This window comes from Pomacea canaliculata, linkage group LG7 (genome assembly GCF_003073045.1).
Source record: "Pomacea canaliculata isolate SZHN2017 linkage group LG7, ASM307304v1, whole genome shotgun sequence".
NCBI lineage: Eukaryota > Metazoa > Mollusca > Gastropoda > Architaenioglossa > Ampullariidae > Pomacea > Pomacea canaliculata.
The window spans coordinates 7,093,180-7,108,918 of record NC_037596.1 but is presented as its reverse complement, the minus strand read 5'-3'; the positions used below and the strand labels follow the sequence as shown (position 1 = coordinate 7,108,918).

The following is a 15,739-nucleotide window of genomic DNA, read 5'->3' as shown; positions in this document are numbered from 1 at the left end:
CTGTGCACAGCAGCAGTCTGAAAATTCTCTGGGGATGTATCTGAAGTGGAGACGCCAGTCTTCCAATTAAGGTTTCAACTAATGTTAGACAAAGAATAAATAAAAACCATAAGCAAGGAAACTATCTGGAAGCTGATGCAGCACTATGATTTCCTCTAAAGTTCATTGCCATCATCCAGCTACTGTGTGATGACATGACATGCCAGGAGATCTACAATGGGAAGCTGACTGACCCATTCGCAGTGAGGACTGGAGTGAGGCAAGGTTGTATCAACATGGGCACTCAGTGGACCTTCACCATGCAACTTGAGGATCTCGACTTTGTGGATGACATCAGCTTGTTGTCCCACAAGCAGCAACATGCACAAAGCTCACTTGACTCTCATAAGAAGCAGTGATGACTGGCTTGACTATCAAGAAGACGGAGGCATTGCGAATCAACACCAAACGAAAAGCCCAACTCCAACTACATGGGGAATGCATTACAGAGACTGACTGCTTCACCTACCTTGGCAGCATAGTCAGCAAAGATGAAGGTGAATATGTAAGAAGCCGAATAAATAAAGCCAGGCTTGCATTCCACACCCTGCAACCTATCTGCAACTCCAAGGCTTTATTTTATGTTTGACTGCTTTGAATTGTACAAAAATCTGCATTAAGGATAAAGTTTACAAACTGATTTTTGTAGTCACTCCTAGTATTACTCTCTCTACATTTACACATTACGACATAGATAACATTTATAGCATTAGAGTCCTACCATTATAATTTCTTTCTATGTGCAGCTGCAGTTAAAAAATATTCCAACTTTGAAAGCTGGCATACATGGCATAGCAAGCAAGTGGTTTGCAAATACAAGAGAAAGGAAGGGAGGGAGAGGCTAAAAGACAATGCCATCTGATGGCAAGTGCACTTAAACAATTTTTTAAAGAATACATTTTATCGATTTTTGTGGGGATGGTTTGTTGAGCTTTAATGTACGAAACAAGTTTACCTGTCTTGTTGCATTAAAGATAACTTGGCTATCTGCAGATAGCAATCATACCTTACTATTTAAGAAATTAGGGTAAGCCTACTCAAATCAGTTTCAAAAGATTGAAGTTGTCAGATTTCCTTTTTAACATCGCTAAAGCCTTCCATTCAACATTTTGAATAGTGAAGAGGGAAGTGATGTTTAAGTTGCAAATTGTAATTTTTGTTTTCTTCCTCAGATGGTGACAGATAATTTAACTACAAACCTGGGGCCTGTTGTTTTATGTATGAATATGAGAATGTGCATATATGATGTCAATAAATTGTTGAACCATGTATATCTTTTGCTTCCTGGTATTCACCAGGAGTAAATCTGCAATGAAAGGTGTGGAAGATGTAAGATTGTTTTCTGGTGTGTCAAGTGATGGTAAGAGTGAAAACGTGGGACAAAGTAATGGTTGATTAGGGTTTTTAGCAGGGTTTTCAAGGGCCGTGAAGTGCTTTGAAGATTTATGTTAGGGCTGAAGGCATAGAAAGCCAGGTAGATGAGGTGGGTGGGAAAATTACTGGCAGCCCTCTGAAAACCTGCAAGGGCCCATGTACATCCCCCTTTAATCACCACTGGGCTGGGGATATAGCAGCCCTTTAGGGGACATTTCACACTCTGTACGTAGCCCATGTAGAACTCTTGCAACTCTCGGTAACCATGAAAACGTCTGTACTAACACAAAACGCTGCATTAGAAAATCTGAGCACTGGCGAAATTGCAATTGCCATTTGCAATTAGCTCATGAGGCGTGTTCCTAGCCAGCATAGAACCAAAGAAATGATCTTTGTGGACTCTTTAAATATTTCACTCAGTTTTACTAAACTGTTGACAAATAATGGCTTTCATAAAATTTATCACAGGGAAGACACAAGCGACAAGTCGCATCTTTGAATCCCAGCTATTGCGACTTGTTTCTAATAAAGTAGCTATACGTTGTCAGCCATATTGGATTGACTGCCATACATTCCTATACAGCTTGCTAGCAATAAAATAAGTCTTAATAGCCATTTGATTAAAATGATAGTTTCGACAATACAGTTGGTTTTTTTTGTAAGATGTCATATATTTATTTAGATTTTGGAACTAACATACTTATCTACGAAGCATATTCTCATATATTCGAGAGATGTTCCTACTTGGACCTGTATTCTGAAACGCTTGTGTCTCAAATAGTTGGTTTCTATGATTTCTGTGGCATTGAGTTCTTTTTGAATTCGATCTTGCCCTTGTGGACCATGCATGCAAACACAGATTCAAGACAATGAAATTATACTATCTCTAGTAATAGTACACTATATTACCTTGGCTTTCTTTGGGAAATAAGAAGCCAGCATCCCATGATCGTGAAAAGCTAAGAGTGTAGTATTTGCCTCCCTTTTGTTGCTGTAAGAGCACGAGGATATACTCTTTTCTGGTTTTATGAATGGTCCCCGGCAAGATAAGCTTCTTAGTAAGAAGTTTCTCTCCCATCCACAAGCTGTTGAGGAAGTTGTCACTCGTTGCACTCCTTTCACTATTTTCCAGCTCAGAGATCCTGTCCAACACAACTGATCTTTCACCCTGGCTCGATCTGTTCTCTGGGTTGATCAGCTCTTCCCATGTATACTTCAAAACATATATATTAGTTCGTGATATGACGTTGTGCTGATTTTTATACTATATTTCCCTGGCTTGCTGGGAATATATTGTTTTAAAGGACACCTGCTCCTGGAGACAACTATATTTGTTCCTCAACAGTCACATTTTCTGCGGAATCGTATTCGTAACTTTCTTTTAAGTTATCTACCCAAACATAATATTTTAGAAATTAATCCAGTTGGTGATAGCTCTTCTTCAAGTAGCCTTTGACGTCGTTCAGCAACATTATCAAATCGAAAGCCCTCTCCTCAATTACACAAATCTAGCTATGAGCACGGCGTCTGGGAAAAAGAAATAGCTTTCCCGTGCTTCTTGCTCCACAACCGTTCTATCGCTTCATCCTGAGGTTTAAAGATACCAGCCAAAATAAGTACACCATAAAACACTCAAATTCATCGTCCACTATGAGTCCACCACTAAAGTGTAAAGGTCAAGAAATTTAAAAATGTTGAGATAAACGGTTCACGTTTTATAAATAGCGATCGAAGCTTCGGTTTGGGTCTGTTAGAGGGTTAAATACATGTTTATACCTACTTTTAACAAACTGCGAGTAGAAAAAATGCTGAGTGAGTCGATGATAGGTACATCTGAGATTTGAACTTGAACGGCTCATTCAGGTCACAAAACTTTTTGTTACTAGCTAGAGTTAAGTAGTGGCAGCTTGCACTCAGCGCACACTGTAAACCAAGTAATAACTGAACAATCAGCAGTTTGAAAGAAACAATTGAGTGAAAGCCTTAAATACCTCTTTTCTCTTTACTTCATGTGTCATGTCCCAGATGAAATATGGTCGTCCCTGCGATATCATTTCTCATAAAGACGAGACAAAACCACAGTTGACTTCCAAATGATAAATTCCGTTTTCTCTCAAAGAACACGGTGTCTTACCGATAACCCCTTTCCAAAACAAAACAAAAAGGAAAAAAAACAACAACATGATTTTCTTCCTCAATCCATGCAGGTTTATTATGTGTTTTGGCTCATAGCAACATATATTTATATAGACATAAATTAACGTACTTCATTTTATGCATTTATAGAAATTCAGCAAATGGGAGATCACAAGCTGTGTTAATGATGGGTTTCACTTTTCTAATTATGCATGGATTTATAAATCTTATCATTAATAAAGATACATTTTTTAATGCGAAAACATCAAATTTTTTCTTTTATTATCCATCATTCACAGCTTGAAAAATCGAGAGATAAAACACACGCTACTGGTCGCATTCCAGAACTCAGCTGCACACACACACAAAATTCGAATTTTACACAAGTACTGGTCTCAAAAGTGTTTACTACAATACTTGGGGACATGTAGTCTCCTTTAGTCACTAATTCTAAAGTTTAAACGAGAGACAAAAGGAAGAGAATGAAAGAATGTTGAAGCTCATTAATACGTCGGTGGTTTTCAACTCTGAATCTCGCATGTCACGATTGTTCTGTGAACAAGATGAATCATTGTCTCTATTGTCTCTGATCTGTGGCTGCTTCCTTTTTAGGGGTGCGGTTACGAGTGGGTATAAAAGAGGGTCCGTGAAATAGGGGTGGCTGTGGCAGGGGAAATCATTGCAGTGAGATTCCCTGAGTTCTTCCCCGCACTGACCGCTACATATGTGCTATCAGGGATACAATAATGACCACTCCCAGATGCCCCCGCAAGATGCCAACACCTGAAGCTCCTCCTCCGGTATTACCTCCTGCAACAGAACCAACAGTCTTTTCAGTCTTTTTGGAGGAGCCTAACTGAAGGACAAAATTTAATACTCTCATAGTCTGTGGTCATCAGTTTTGAGTTTTTACTTTTTATTTAGCAAAAGTGAGATTATCTCAGGTTTATAGAAAGATTGAAAGTTATTTAGGGTCCTGTATTTGGAAACAGCCTCAACAGCTCGAGGCTTGAATAGAAGGTCGCTTTACTATCTAGAGGACTTCGTTTTGTGTATGGTCAACGTACCTGTACAGAGGACTTGTTAGAACTTTGAGTTGGGGTAAATAAAATCCAGACACAGATGATCTCTGATTTAAAAATTACATCCCCAGAAGTGTTAAATGCTTTTCTCAACTTTCACATTTTACTGACCATATTATCGCCAATAGTTCGTAGTCGTATGTGGCAGAAAAATATGCATTTAGAGTTTCTTTAGATTAAAAAGAAACATATTAGAAATCTTCGAATGTTTTACCTAAGAAGAGTCACGTATAATGGCTTGATTTTGTAAATACATTCAGAAAAAGATGAATTAATTAGCAAAGATTTAGCAAAAATGTTAAGGATATCTTGAAATCATATAAACCATTTTTTGAAATAGTTCACGTTTTATTGTACATTATTTGTAAGACTTACCTTTGTCGATTGCTGGTGCTTTCTTGCACACATTTTCAAAGTCAGGGATTTTACAAGGAATTTCTGTAATAAAAAGAGGCCTAAGTGCAGCCCATTAATTTTTGTGACTATTAGTATTCACAGTAATCTTTTTATAATGTGCTTGATCTGCAGGTAAAGTGTTTGAAATATTAGTACTACTACTACTACTAATATGTTGATTTTGCTTAGCGATATTCCCCACCGTTAAAGACGGGCGCAAAGCACTTTACTAAAAAAGACCACCACCACCACAACAACAACAACAACAACAGATGCTAGTCTAAAAAAAGTTTTTATCTATCATTTGCTGGATGTGTTGAGCTTGTATATATGTTTACACCTATTTACACATACATGTACTATACTTTTTCTGTGGATTATTTATATACATATATCTATGCGTGTTTACATATGATCATCATTATGTTTTTCAGACTGAGAGCCATACCCATATTTGGATTTATCTGTTCCACAGCGTGTGGCCGACATGTTGTTCTGGAAACGTCTTTCTGGTTGGTACAGTTCACAATGGCGGCAAAGTCACTGGAATATATATCAAGTATAAAATTTGATTATTGTAATAGCTTAATTTTTTTAGACATTTGTAGACATTGAGCGTAGACCAACACGTGCAGAGCGCCAAAAAAAAAAAAAAAAGAAGAAAAGTGCGTGAACTTTGACATTTTCAGAATTTTTATTTCTTCCATTAGCGGGTCACATGCACAGACAAATAAGTGGATAACTGTAAGAAAATTGTGCTGTTTTCCATTTATCAAGAGAATGTATGTGTGTGTGTGTGTTTTATGCTGTTAGAGAGAGGGAGAGAGCAAGGAGAATGTTTTGATGTACAAAGTATTCAATGAAGAAGCAGAGTCGGTATAACTCACTTGCACAGGTCCTCAGAGATAAGAGTTCGGTTGCATGAATCTCCAGTTCCAATCGTCTGCAAGAACTTATCATTGTAAGGTACAATACATAGGAACAATGTATTGAGTTCTCGCTCAGTGCATTGCGCCTGTGTCCCCGTCACTGGAAGCAGAAAAAGAAGATTTGGAAGCTTAGTTATTTTGTGTATAGAGATGAGAAGCACGTGACTTCCACAGCTAGTTTGTCTCTAACAAGTCAATTGTGTTTTACGCCGAGCCAGCAACTAAGGCTAAGTAAAAAGCAGTAAAAAGTAAAAAGTAAAAAGTATCCAGCCCTGTAAACAGATACCACATGCAAAGAAAGAACAGCGTGCCCGAGACGAGATCTGAACCCAGGACAGCCCTTCCTCACAGTATTGGTGACAGGCGGTAACCATTGAGCCTTCGGGCCACCCCAAAATAACAAGAAGAGAGGAAAACTTCAGAGTATAGTACGAACAACCGAGCAGGAGACAGGAACAATAGTAGATAGACACGAAGAAAATCAAACGGAAACTACCCATATACATAAGTAAAGCAATGGACACTTACCAGTGAGAATCAGGACCAAGATCACCGGCGCCAGACCGCACGACCGACTCATTGCTGCAGTTGAGCGATAGAAAGGATTGTCAGCAGCTTCTGTGCTGGTGTCTAAGACAATGAAAGACGACAAATGTGTCTTCCTCACTGTGTGAAGGATGAGAAGGTCTCTTCCCGGAGATACTGCTTTCCGGTTAGGGCCGAAAGTTCCGTTCTGGTTAACCTCACACTAGGATGTCCAGTTAGAAACGGCGCAGGTCTCAACTGACACTTAACTTACTGCGCGTTTGTCTGTTCCTGTATATTGTTTCTAGTGATAATAATGCATGCAAAATTTGTGAAGCATAATACTCACACTCCTAAGGAGCATGCTCTTAGCGCTTAAGAACAAGGACGAAACATGGACAACATACGACGGACAGGAAAACAAACAAAAAACATATCAACTATAAAAGAATAAACAACCGCACTAAACGAAGAATAAATTCAAATACAGGAAACACAAAGAGGAACCAAATGACAAGAACAAGAGCTGAGAGTAACGTGATATTGCAAAAGGAAGGGTGTGACAAAGGACTAGCATTATGGGAAAGGTTGTTAGGAGCAATGTTTACAGAAGAAGTGTGTTTTCAGTGCACGTTTAAATGATTCAATAGTGGGTAGGTGGCGGATATGTACAGGGAGAGAGTTCAATTGCTTCGCTGCACAATAACTAAACATCCTGTGTCAATATGATGTTGTTGTGTAGACAGGAAGAGTAAGGAGGCGATCATCAGACGAGGAGCGGAGTTGTCTGGCTGGGATGTAAAGGACGAGCAGTTCAGTTGTTGCCATTATTATGAAGAAACACAACAAAACCTCAAACTTGCGAATAGTGACAGAATAAGAGGCAGATAAACTTGTAAATTCATTCATAACATACATACATAAAACTCCAAACGTCAAATTTAAAGAATTGAACATTTGTTTTATTAAGTATGCAAACGTGGTTACTTTAATTTAGAGATTAATACAGAGTTATCTGTGAGGACGTATTTTTGTGTATGATGGTGTGTGGATATATGTCAAGTCTTGTTTGATTCACGTAAAAAATGCAACACCTCAGCCTGCTCTTATTAGTTCTGCACTCTACACTTGCTGCACCTGCACGTTTCTTCACCGCGCTGACCGCTACATATGCACTATCAGGGACACAATAATGACCGCTCCCAGCAGCCCCAGCGAGATGCCTGAAGCTCTGGCACAACCTCCTGAAACAGAATCAACAGTCTTTTTGGAGAACCCTAACACAAGGACAAAAAAATTATCAATAATTTCTCTCATAGTCTGTGGTCATTAGTTTTGGGTTTCCCATATTTACTGATCCCAAAAATGTCCCCAAAAGTCAGCGGACAACGGAACAGAAATCGCCATACATCAGCTTGCAGTTACATGATCAGAAGTCGTACGCATCAAGCAGAAGTCAGATTACCCCAGGATTATTTAAAGATTAATTGTAATTAGTGTCCTGTAATCAGGGCCGCCGAGAGCCAGCCCGGGGCCCGGGACAGACCTCTCCGGGCCCCTTGTACTTGTAATCGTAAATTATTTTCCCAGTATATAATGTATGTTTACAATTCGAATCTCAATATCTACACTCAAACTCAACTTCTGCATGTGTAATGCTTGGGTGTTCTGTCCTTAGACCTTTCTTTAAAAGAAAAAGAAAAGGAGAAGAAGAAAAAAAAAATCCACTGACCAAGGCCGGGCCCCCTTGACAGCCGCGGGCCCGGGTACACCAGACCCCCCTGTCCCCCCCTCTCGTCAGGCCTGCCTGTAATTCATAACAACCTTAACAGGACGAATAGGAGAATAAGAGGTCGGTTTACAATCTAGAGGACTTCGTTTTGTGTATCGTCCACACCTACCATACAGAAGACAATTGCTACATCCTTGAGTGGCGGTTACATAGATCCTTAGATAGAGATGTTTCTATGATTCAAATTTCCCTCCACGGAAGAGTCAACTACATTTCTCACCTTGTCATTTTACTGACTGGATTATCACCCAATAGGTCGTAGTCGTAAGTGGCCGAAAAATAATCATTTAGTTTTTTTAAAATAAAAAATTCTTACAAATCTTTCAATGTTTTACATAACAAGAGTCCCATCTACTGAAATATAGTAAAGAATCGATTTAGATAAGATGAACTAATTGGGAAAGAGTAAGCAAAAAGGCTATTAATATCTTAAAATCATATAAACCCTTTTGAAGCGTTTCCTTTTTTAATTATTGTATTTTTTAAATATACAATTCAGGCAAAATGCACCTCTTCATTGCGATAGCAAGTTTTATTACTTAAGAAGACTAATTAGTGTATCGATATGATGTTTATATAATTAAGATTCTATGTATTAAATGGTTATCCAAATTTTACGTTTATTATTGTTATTGATATTAATACATCGATTGTCTAGGTATTACTGTAACGCAAATATTCTACTACTATACTGATCAGTAGACTCTTTGTGGTGGGAAACATTTTACATTTTAACATATATCATGCTAAGTAAGGCCTCCAAGATTTCATCTAAAGAATATAGAAAGAAATTTAAGAAAGGTAAGAATAAATTAAATGCAGCGCGATTGATATATTAAAAGTTACATCAAGCACGAAAAACTGTGAGTGTGTGTGCTTATGTATGATATCCCAAGACTTACCTTTGTCGATTGCTGGTGCTTTCTTGCACACTTCTTCAAAGTCACGGATTTTACAAGGAATTTCTGTAACAAGAAGAGTGCGTTTCTCACGAACCTGGTTCCAAAGAGCAGCTCATTACATTTTGCAATTATTAGTATTCACAATATTCTTTTTTTTACTTTATCTGCAGATGAAAAATGTTAAAATATATTTACATACATATATGTCTGTTTTCACACATCATCATTATCTCGTTTTCGAGCCAGAGATCCATACCCATAGATTGGTCGATCTGTCCCAGAGCGTATTGTCGACATGTTCTGGAAATGTCTTTCTGGTTGGCACAGACCACAATGTCGGTGAAGTCACTGGTGTACACGAGAACAAAAAATTAGTGTGAAAGCTTAAATTGTGTTGGAGCTCTCTACGTTGTGTTGGTAGACATTGTGCGTACACCAACACGGGCAGGTCGCCGAAGAAAAAAAAAGAGCTTGACCTTTGACACGTATAAAGCATTTTATTTCTTCCATGAGCGGGTCCCATGCGATACAGCTGTAAATGGATAAATATAGAGTCTTTTGAGCTGTTAGAGGGAAAGAGGGAGGAAAATGTTTTCAATGTATAAATTATAAAAGTAGAGTCTGTATAACTCACGTGCACACGTCCTCAGAGATAAGAGCTCGGTTGCATGAACCCCCGGTTCCAAATGTTAGCATGAACTTCGTGTTGTAAGGTAGAATGCATTGATACAATGTGTAGAGTTCTTCTTGTGTACATTGCGCCTGTGTCCCCGTCACTAGAATCAGAAAAACATCCGGTCAGCTGAATTATTCTGTGCATAAAGATCAGAAGAACATTACTTACCCAGCTGGTCTCTCTAGCAAGTAAATTGCATGGCATAGTACAGCTGGGTAATAGTTTCATAATGTGGTGGGTGAGGCGAACGAACTTTGAAAAAAAAAAGGAAAGTTCAGAGATTTTTCCACATGAACAGACGCGAAAACAGATGAGATTCAAACTGATCCTACTCTTAACGAGATTCTAAGCAGTTTTATTTGGCCGTTACAATCACTTTAATACTAACCATATGAGGAATATGAGCAAAGTAGAAGACAGACAAAAAAAAACAAAACAACCAGCAATAAACAACTAAAAACACGAAGGAATTAAAAGAAGAAAAGCAAGAAAAATAACAATAAAAAGACAAAGAAAGAGCAAATAGAAAAAAGACAAAGAGGAACAACAGCAAAAAAAACAACAACAAAAAAACAAAAAAACAAACAAACAAAAACAACAAAAAAAACAACCATTTAAGAGATATAATACAAAGGAAAATTGACAAGAAGAAGAGAGAAAAACTGCAGAGAACAGGAAGAACAGCACAACAGGAGACATGCAGGAAGAATAACTGAAGGACAGAAACTCCTCCCTTCCCCCGCTCATACTGAAGAAAAGCAAAGACACTTACCAGTGAGGATCAGGACCAAGATCACCGGCACCACACCACACGACCGACTCATTACTGATGAGCGATGAAAAAGACTGTCAGCTACCTCTGTACTGAAGTGTCTGAGGCGATGAAAGACGACGAATGTGTTTTGTTCACTGTGTGAAGGATGAGGAGTTCTCTGCCCGGATACATTCCGACTTGGTTAGGGAGATAAGTTCTGCTTTGGTTAACCCCTTACTTCAGGTGGGTGCTTTTTTCTCCAAATGTTTGCTTTCAATAAAAGTAACCACTTCAGCATTATTTCTCGATGACATACTAGAAGGTTAAAAATGAAGAGGATTCATTTTGTGCGTAGATAGGTAGTCCCGGATGACTTTTTTCAGGATCCAGGACGGTAAGATGTATCCGTCTCGAACAATAAGCTCTCGGTTGTTTTTCTACAACCTACACATAGGCACAAAGGGTAGAAGGGTGTGTCACGTGCCGCACCCCTGCTCTCACACATGCGCTGAGGTCTACGTGCTCTAGTTACAAAATACAAAACAAACTGCTTTTACGGGTGCTGTCAACATTTAATAACATACCATAAAAAGATTCCCTCAAACACTCAGGCGTCATTAAAACTAACACAACACGATGTGTCCGTCTCGTTGTCCAGACCGGTCGTGAGAGAAAGTCACGTGGCTGGTGTTCGAGACAGATCCTCCTGTGTACACTCTGAACTCTGACACAGATGGGACGTACAGGAACATAAAGCCGGAGTAAATCAGCGTTGCGAAAAAAGAAGTTTTGAAGCACCAAGGTTCGAAAAATAGATGTCGTGTTGGGATAGTTCTATTGATGCTTGAATACTTGTGGGAAACTTTTTCTGGTATGTTATTAATTGTTGACAGGGACCTTAAACGCAGTGAGATACTGTTGTTTAAATCGTATTTATCATTCAGGGATATAACCACGGCTACTAGCAAGAAAAATGGCTTTGTATATTTATGTACTTTAAAGTGCAAAACAAGGCGTGGTACCCTTTCTAAAGACCTCTACTTTTATCCCAGTTTATTTCTACTCCAAGCTCTTGACATAATGTCACAAGGCAATTCATGAGATTTTGAGGGTCCATCGGTGTACTTTATAGTAGAGCTAGATCATCAGCAAACATGAAGATAAATAATTCTACCAGATCCGGGTACAACTCCGTGTTTGCCATTGGAAAATATTTTCTCAGCTATTTCGTTCATAACAAGTAAGAATGATGTCGGACTGGCTGTACATTCTTGTCGTAGGCCTCGCTAATGGCTCGTGTCACCCCCAACGTCCCGGATGCACAACCGCTCACACAGCTCACACCCACCCGCTCAGCCAGAGGCGGGACACGACCTACCTGTCCAACCTCTAGACCACAACAAAGATGAAACGATCACTATAATCACATGTAGATAAAATAAAAAATTGAAAATACATAATACACATTTAGGCAAGAAAGGTCATGGTCCTGGTGTAGGCGGCATCTCACCTCTTTCCAAGACAACCTTCTTCTCTCAGCTTTTCCACTGACACTTATTACTGACACCTGCTCTGCTTGTTGGGTCATTGGTGTAAGGCTAGGGTCGTTCTCTTGGGACACACTTTTCTGTAGTGCGTAGAGAGAAAGAGAGAGAAAGAGAGAGCGAAAGAACAGGAATGGAAAATGGAATGTCTGTGAATTGCATAAATGCTGATGGCATTCATACTAGTTTTTTACTATGCTTTCGAGACCAGATGTGTGTTTACATTTTTGTACAGCGTTTTGAGCCTGTATTTGTTGGTTTGAAAATGCGCTTTTACTATTATTACTTTTATTATTATTATTATTATTATTATTATTATTATTATTATTATTATTATTATTATTATTATTATTATTATTATTATTATTATTATTATTATTATTATTTTTTCCTTCATTCACAATCACCCCTCATACTTTCTGTCATACATCTTTGTCTCTCTACCACAGCCCGTCGATCATTAAGTCACACAGATTGACATTGTACAAAAATAATACTGTCCTCTGTGTCTTTATTTGGACTTGATTAGATTTTATATTCCCACATATATCAATGAATGAGAGAGAATGCATATTTGTCTGAAGCTAATAAAAGTTCAAAGCAGCATGTCTCATCAACATCATCTTTAACAGATTCTCTGTACATCCCTAAACAGGTTGAGACATTTTCGTTGGTCTTCAAGCAATCTTCTGTTGGTCCATTTAGCCTGAAACAGATCCACTTTTGTCAACACAGAAATCATATTGTTTATAAATACAGCAAAGGCAATGTTATTTCAAATCGCAATTCCCCGAAGAGTGCAAAGGGAGACATCGCATACAAACCTTAAACAAAAATGTTGACACCCTTTACATAATAGTTGTATTGTAAAAATATCAAATAATTTTTAACACATAAAGGGCCTAGAATGCCAATAAACAAACTAAACAAAACAAAATAAATGAACGAGTAATCAAACAAACGTACGCGATAAGAACGATGGTGCGTTGGTGCACACCTGACTCAGGTCGGACACACTACACGAGAGCGCTGTGGACAGTAAAACACAAAGTGTGGCCTTAATATCCACGTGTATCTTGATTCACAGTTTTATAATAATTGTTTTATAATATCTGAATGCTAAGAAAAATTTTCTGACATGACTAGCCCTAAATTTCCTTATCCGTTGTATCCCCACACAAAATTCCAGTTTTTCTTTTTAATTGACTGTTGTCTCTGCCACTAGTTTTCATTTTACTTACACAGATAACCCGATACATATTTGTTAATTACTTCATTTATATTTCAAATGTGGTGAACTCTTTGAGTATTCATATCAAAGAAGAATCAGTTCATATATAGCAATACATACGGAGTCGTGAGTTGAGTTCACTGACGGCGTAAGGGCGACAAGTTCTGGACACGTATCTCCTGTTGATGCAGGCGACGACGGTCGCATAGTCACTGCAGAAGAAAATTTTGACAAAATTAATGAAAGAAAGGAAACATTCTTTGACGCTAATTCAACTCTAACTAACAATCGACCATTTAGTACTCGGATACTTGTTTGTGAGAGTGTTGACAAAGCATTGCCCACTCGTTAAGTAAAACTTGCAATCAACTAGATGTTTTTGTTGACATCAACAGTCATGCAACCCGCAGAAGGCTTGCAATATCTCGTCCTGCCAGTTGTCCTGAATAGCGTGTTGCCCGGATGTTTGGCACGGATGCACTTCTTGGGTCAAGTAATTCGCCGGATGCAAAATCAGTTGGCAAGGACCAGTCGCTGAGGACTTCCCAGTTGGCGATTCATCCTCTTCCCGAACTGTTTAGCCAATCGTCTGATTCAGACAGCTGTCTGGCAAGTGTACGAGAAAATGGTCATGCAACTGGGTGCAACTCTCAGCTCTAAGTGGTGACACTCTCTGACTCGAAATTTCTTATCTTTGTGGCGAGGTTTAATAATAATAATTGTTGGGACCGGACCCCCGCTTTCTTTCTCGATCTATTTATCCATCTCTTCCATTTATCTATCCATCCACCCTTCTGTTCGTCACTACTTGTATTCCTCTGTCCATCAATGAAAATGTAATGAAAAAGACCTCTGTTATTCACACAACACTTGACCTGTTTGGACCTCAGAGTACTGGTGAATACTGTGGAGTAATGGTTTGAAAAAGCAGTAACTTTAGTATACTTGTACTAAAATGAATGAAAGAAAGAGAGAACGAAGGTTGAGAGACAAGAGAATCAGAGACCAAAATAATGATATAGAGACAGAGAGAAAAGAAGCGTAAATCTGGAAACACACACACACACACACATATATATTCACACACACACACTGTCCTGAAGTGCATCCCACCTGCAGACCGTAGACGTGATGCGGTTTCTGTCACAGCTTTGTCCAGTCCCAATGGCATGAAACAATCTGAAGGCGTGAGGCATGGTGCAGGCCATCATGGTGCCCACATCCCGTTGGGTGCACTGACCTTGCACGTCCACTGAAAGCAGGCAAGCGGGTGTGTAAGTACAAAGCCCGAGCAAACCTTTCACTCAAGTAACCGACAGTAGCATTTAATAAACTTTTGACAAAGTAAAATTTCTCGCAGTTAATAAATATAAAGATTATTTGCTTATTTTCACGACATTATGATTTAAGTTATAGCCTAAAATTAACAAAAGAACTAAAGTGTAGCAACATTTTACTAACATTATTATAGTATTATTTGTCCAAAGAAAACAAATGTAACTTGCATACCAATAATAGTGACATGTAAACAAACAAAAGTTATAAAAATATATAACTTCATTTCCTTTATATAGTATAGATTAAAACCTATCAGGTATTGCCGGCTTTGTTAAGCACATAATATGGTCTGTGTGACAGCGAAATTCGTGTCTACATCAAACAGCTAATTCACGAACATACCTGACAGACCGAGGACAACAATGGCGGGAATGAGGATGCCCGGAAAGTTCATGATTCTCCTTTACCTTGAATGTTTAGCTTCTAAACAAGAAAACAACAGCAAGTAACTTGTTCTAACGTCCCTCAAGTAATTGGCGTGCAGAGAAATGGCTGTTAAATGTTACCATCGTGTACATATGTAGTGTACGTTAAGTGGAGTCAGAGCATCTGTTTCCGGAGCGCAGCCGGAGACCCGCCCGAGATGAAAATACTGTGTTATGAAGAACTCAGCGCGAGCATCTCAAACGACGGAAGCTGAACACAGGAACTTCATCTCAGAATCAGGGCAGCAGAAGCAGGGATGGACAGGCTAAGCAAAATTTGGAATAGAAGACGGCTTATAAGAGTTTCGTGACGACGACGACGACGAAGACGATGATGATGATGATGATGATGATGATGATGATGATGATGATGATAATTATTATTATTAGTATTGAAAGTCTCGTTGTCTCAGTATTACTCCGAGACGAGAGCCTGCTTACGGAATCGGAGTGACGGATCGAGGCGTTCAAAATGAAGTGCTTGGGTGTATTCTTGGGATCTCCTCAAGTAAGTCTTCGTTCCAGCGTCTGGCATCAGCTTCCGCGAGTCACCAGCAAGGTTAATGGAGAGGGAGACAAATCGCTTAAAAATTAAT

The 15,739-nt window shown here is 38.8% G+C and overlaps 3 protein-coding genes across 4 annotated transcripts; all 3 read right to left on the bottom strand.

Annotated features, from left to right (window-relative positions):
- Positions 1–3,936: 3,936 nt before the first annotated feature.
- Positions 3,937–6,643, bottom strand: LOC112568891. Its single transcript, XM_025246403.1, has 5 exons — positions 6,485–6,643; positions 5,915–6,056; positions 5,476–5,570; positions 5,007–5,069; positions 3,937–4,359 (listed from the first exon to the last, which is right to left on the bottom strand). Exons 1-5 carry the CDS (start codon positions 6,534–6,536, stop codon positions 4,268–4,270), a joined length of 444 nt encoding a protein of 147 aa, XP_025102188.1. The 5' UTR covers positions 6,537–6,643; the 3' UTR covers positions 3,937–4,267.
- Positions 6,644–7,250: 607 nt separating this feature from the next.
- LOC112568889 lies at positions 7,251–11,933 on the bottom strand. Of its 2 annotated transcripts, XM_025246401.1 has the most exons (6): positions 10,624–11,933; positions 9,810–9,951; positions 9,432–9,523; positions 9,176–9,238; positions 8,214–8,288; positions 7,251–7,725 (listed from the first exon to the last, which is right to left on the bottom strand). In XM_025246401.1, the coding sequence occupies exons 1-6, from the start codon at positions 10,673–10,675 to the stop codon at positions 7,646–7,648; spliced, it is 504 nt and encodes a 167-aa protein (XP_025102186.1). In that variant the 5' UTR covers positions 10,676–11,933; the 3' UTR covers positions 7,251–7,645. The 2 variants fall into 2 exon arrangements, with proteins under 2 accessions (XP_025102186.1, XP_025102187.1); XM_025246402.1 differs by lacking the exon at positions 8,214–8,288 and having other exon boundaries at positions 7,254–7,725.
- Positions 11,934–12,643: 710 nt separating this feature from the next.
- LOC112569277 lies at positions 12,644–15,250 on the bottom strand. Its single transcript, XM_025247022.1, has 5 exons — positions 15,061–15,250; positions 14,494–14,632; positions 13,501–13,592; positions 13,116–13,178; positions 12,644–12,855 (listed from the first exon to the last, which is right to left on the bottom strand). The coding sequence occupies exons 1-5, from the start codon at positions 15,110–15,112 to the stop codon at positions 12,851–12,853; spliced, it is 351 nt and encodes a 116-aa protein (XP_025102807.1). The 5' UTR covers positions 15,113–15,250; the 3' UTR covers positions 12,644–12,850.
- Positions 15,251–15,739: the final 489 nt, after the last annotated feature.

Bases quoted from the DNA above. Each gene is read 5' to 3' on its own strand.
- LOC112568891 (XM_025246403.1), bottom strand. From the start codon at position 6,536: ATGAGTCGGTCGTGCGGTCTGGCGCCGGTGATCTTGGTCCTGATTCTC. The intron at 5,571-5,914 runs GTGAGTTATACC...TATATATTCCAG, and splicing joins ATCTCTGAGGACCTGTGCAA to TGACTTTGCCGCCATTGTGA. The intron at 5,070-5,475 runs GTATGGCTCTCA...TTTTTATTACAG, and splicing joins ACAGATAAATCCAAATATGG to AAATTCCTTGTAAAATCCCT.
- LOC112568889 (XM_025246401.1), bottom strand. From the start codon at position 10,675: ATGAGTCGGTCGTGTGGTGTGGTGCCGGTGATCTTGGTCCTGATCCTC. The intron at 9,952-10,623 runs GTAAGTGTCTTT...TTCTGATTCTAG, and splicing joins CTTGGTCCTGATCCTCACTG to TGACGGGGACACAGGCGCAA. The intron at 8,289-9,175 runs GTAAGTCTTGGG...TATGAATTACAG, and splicing joins AGCACCAGCAATCGACAAAG to GCAGGCCTGACGAGAGGGGG.
- LOC112569277 (XM_025247022.1), bottom strand. From the start codon at position 15,112: ATGAACTTTCCGGGCATCCTCATTCCCGCCATTGTTGTCCTCGGTCTG. The intron at 14,633-15,060 runs GTATGTTCGTGA...GCCTGCTTTCAG, and splicing joins TGTTGTCCTCGGTCTGTCAG to TGGACGTGCAAGGTCAGTGC. The intron at 13,593-14,493 runs GTGGGATGCACT...TTTCTTCTGCAG, and splicing joins ATCACGTCTACGGTCTGCAG to TGACTATGCGACCGTCGTCG.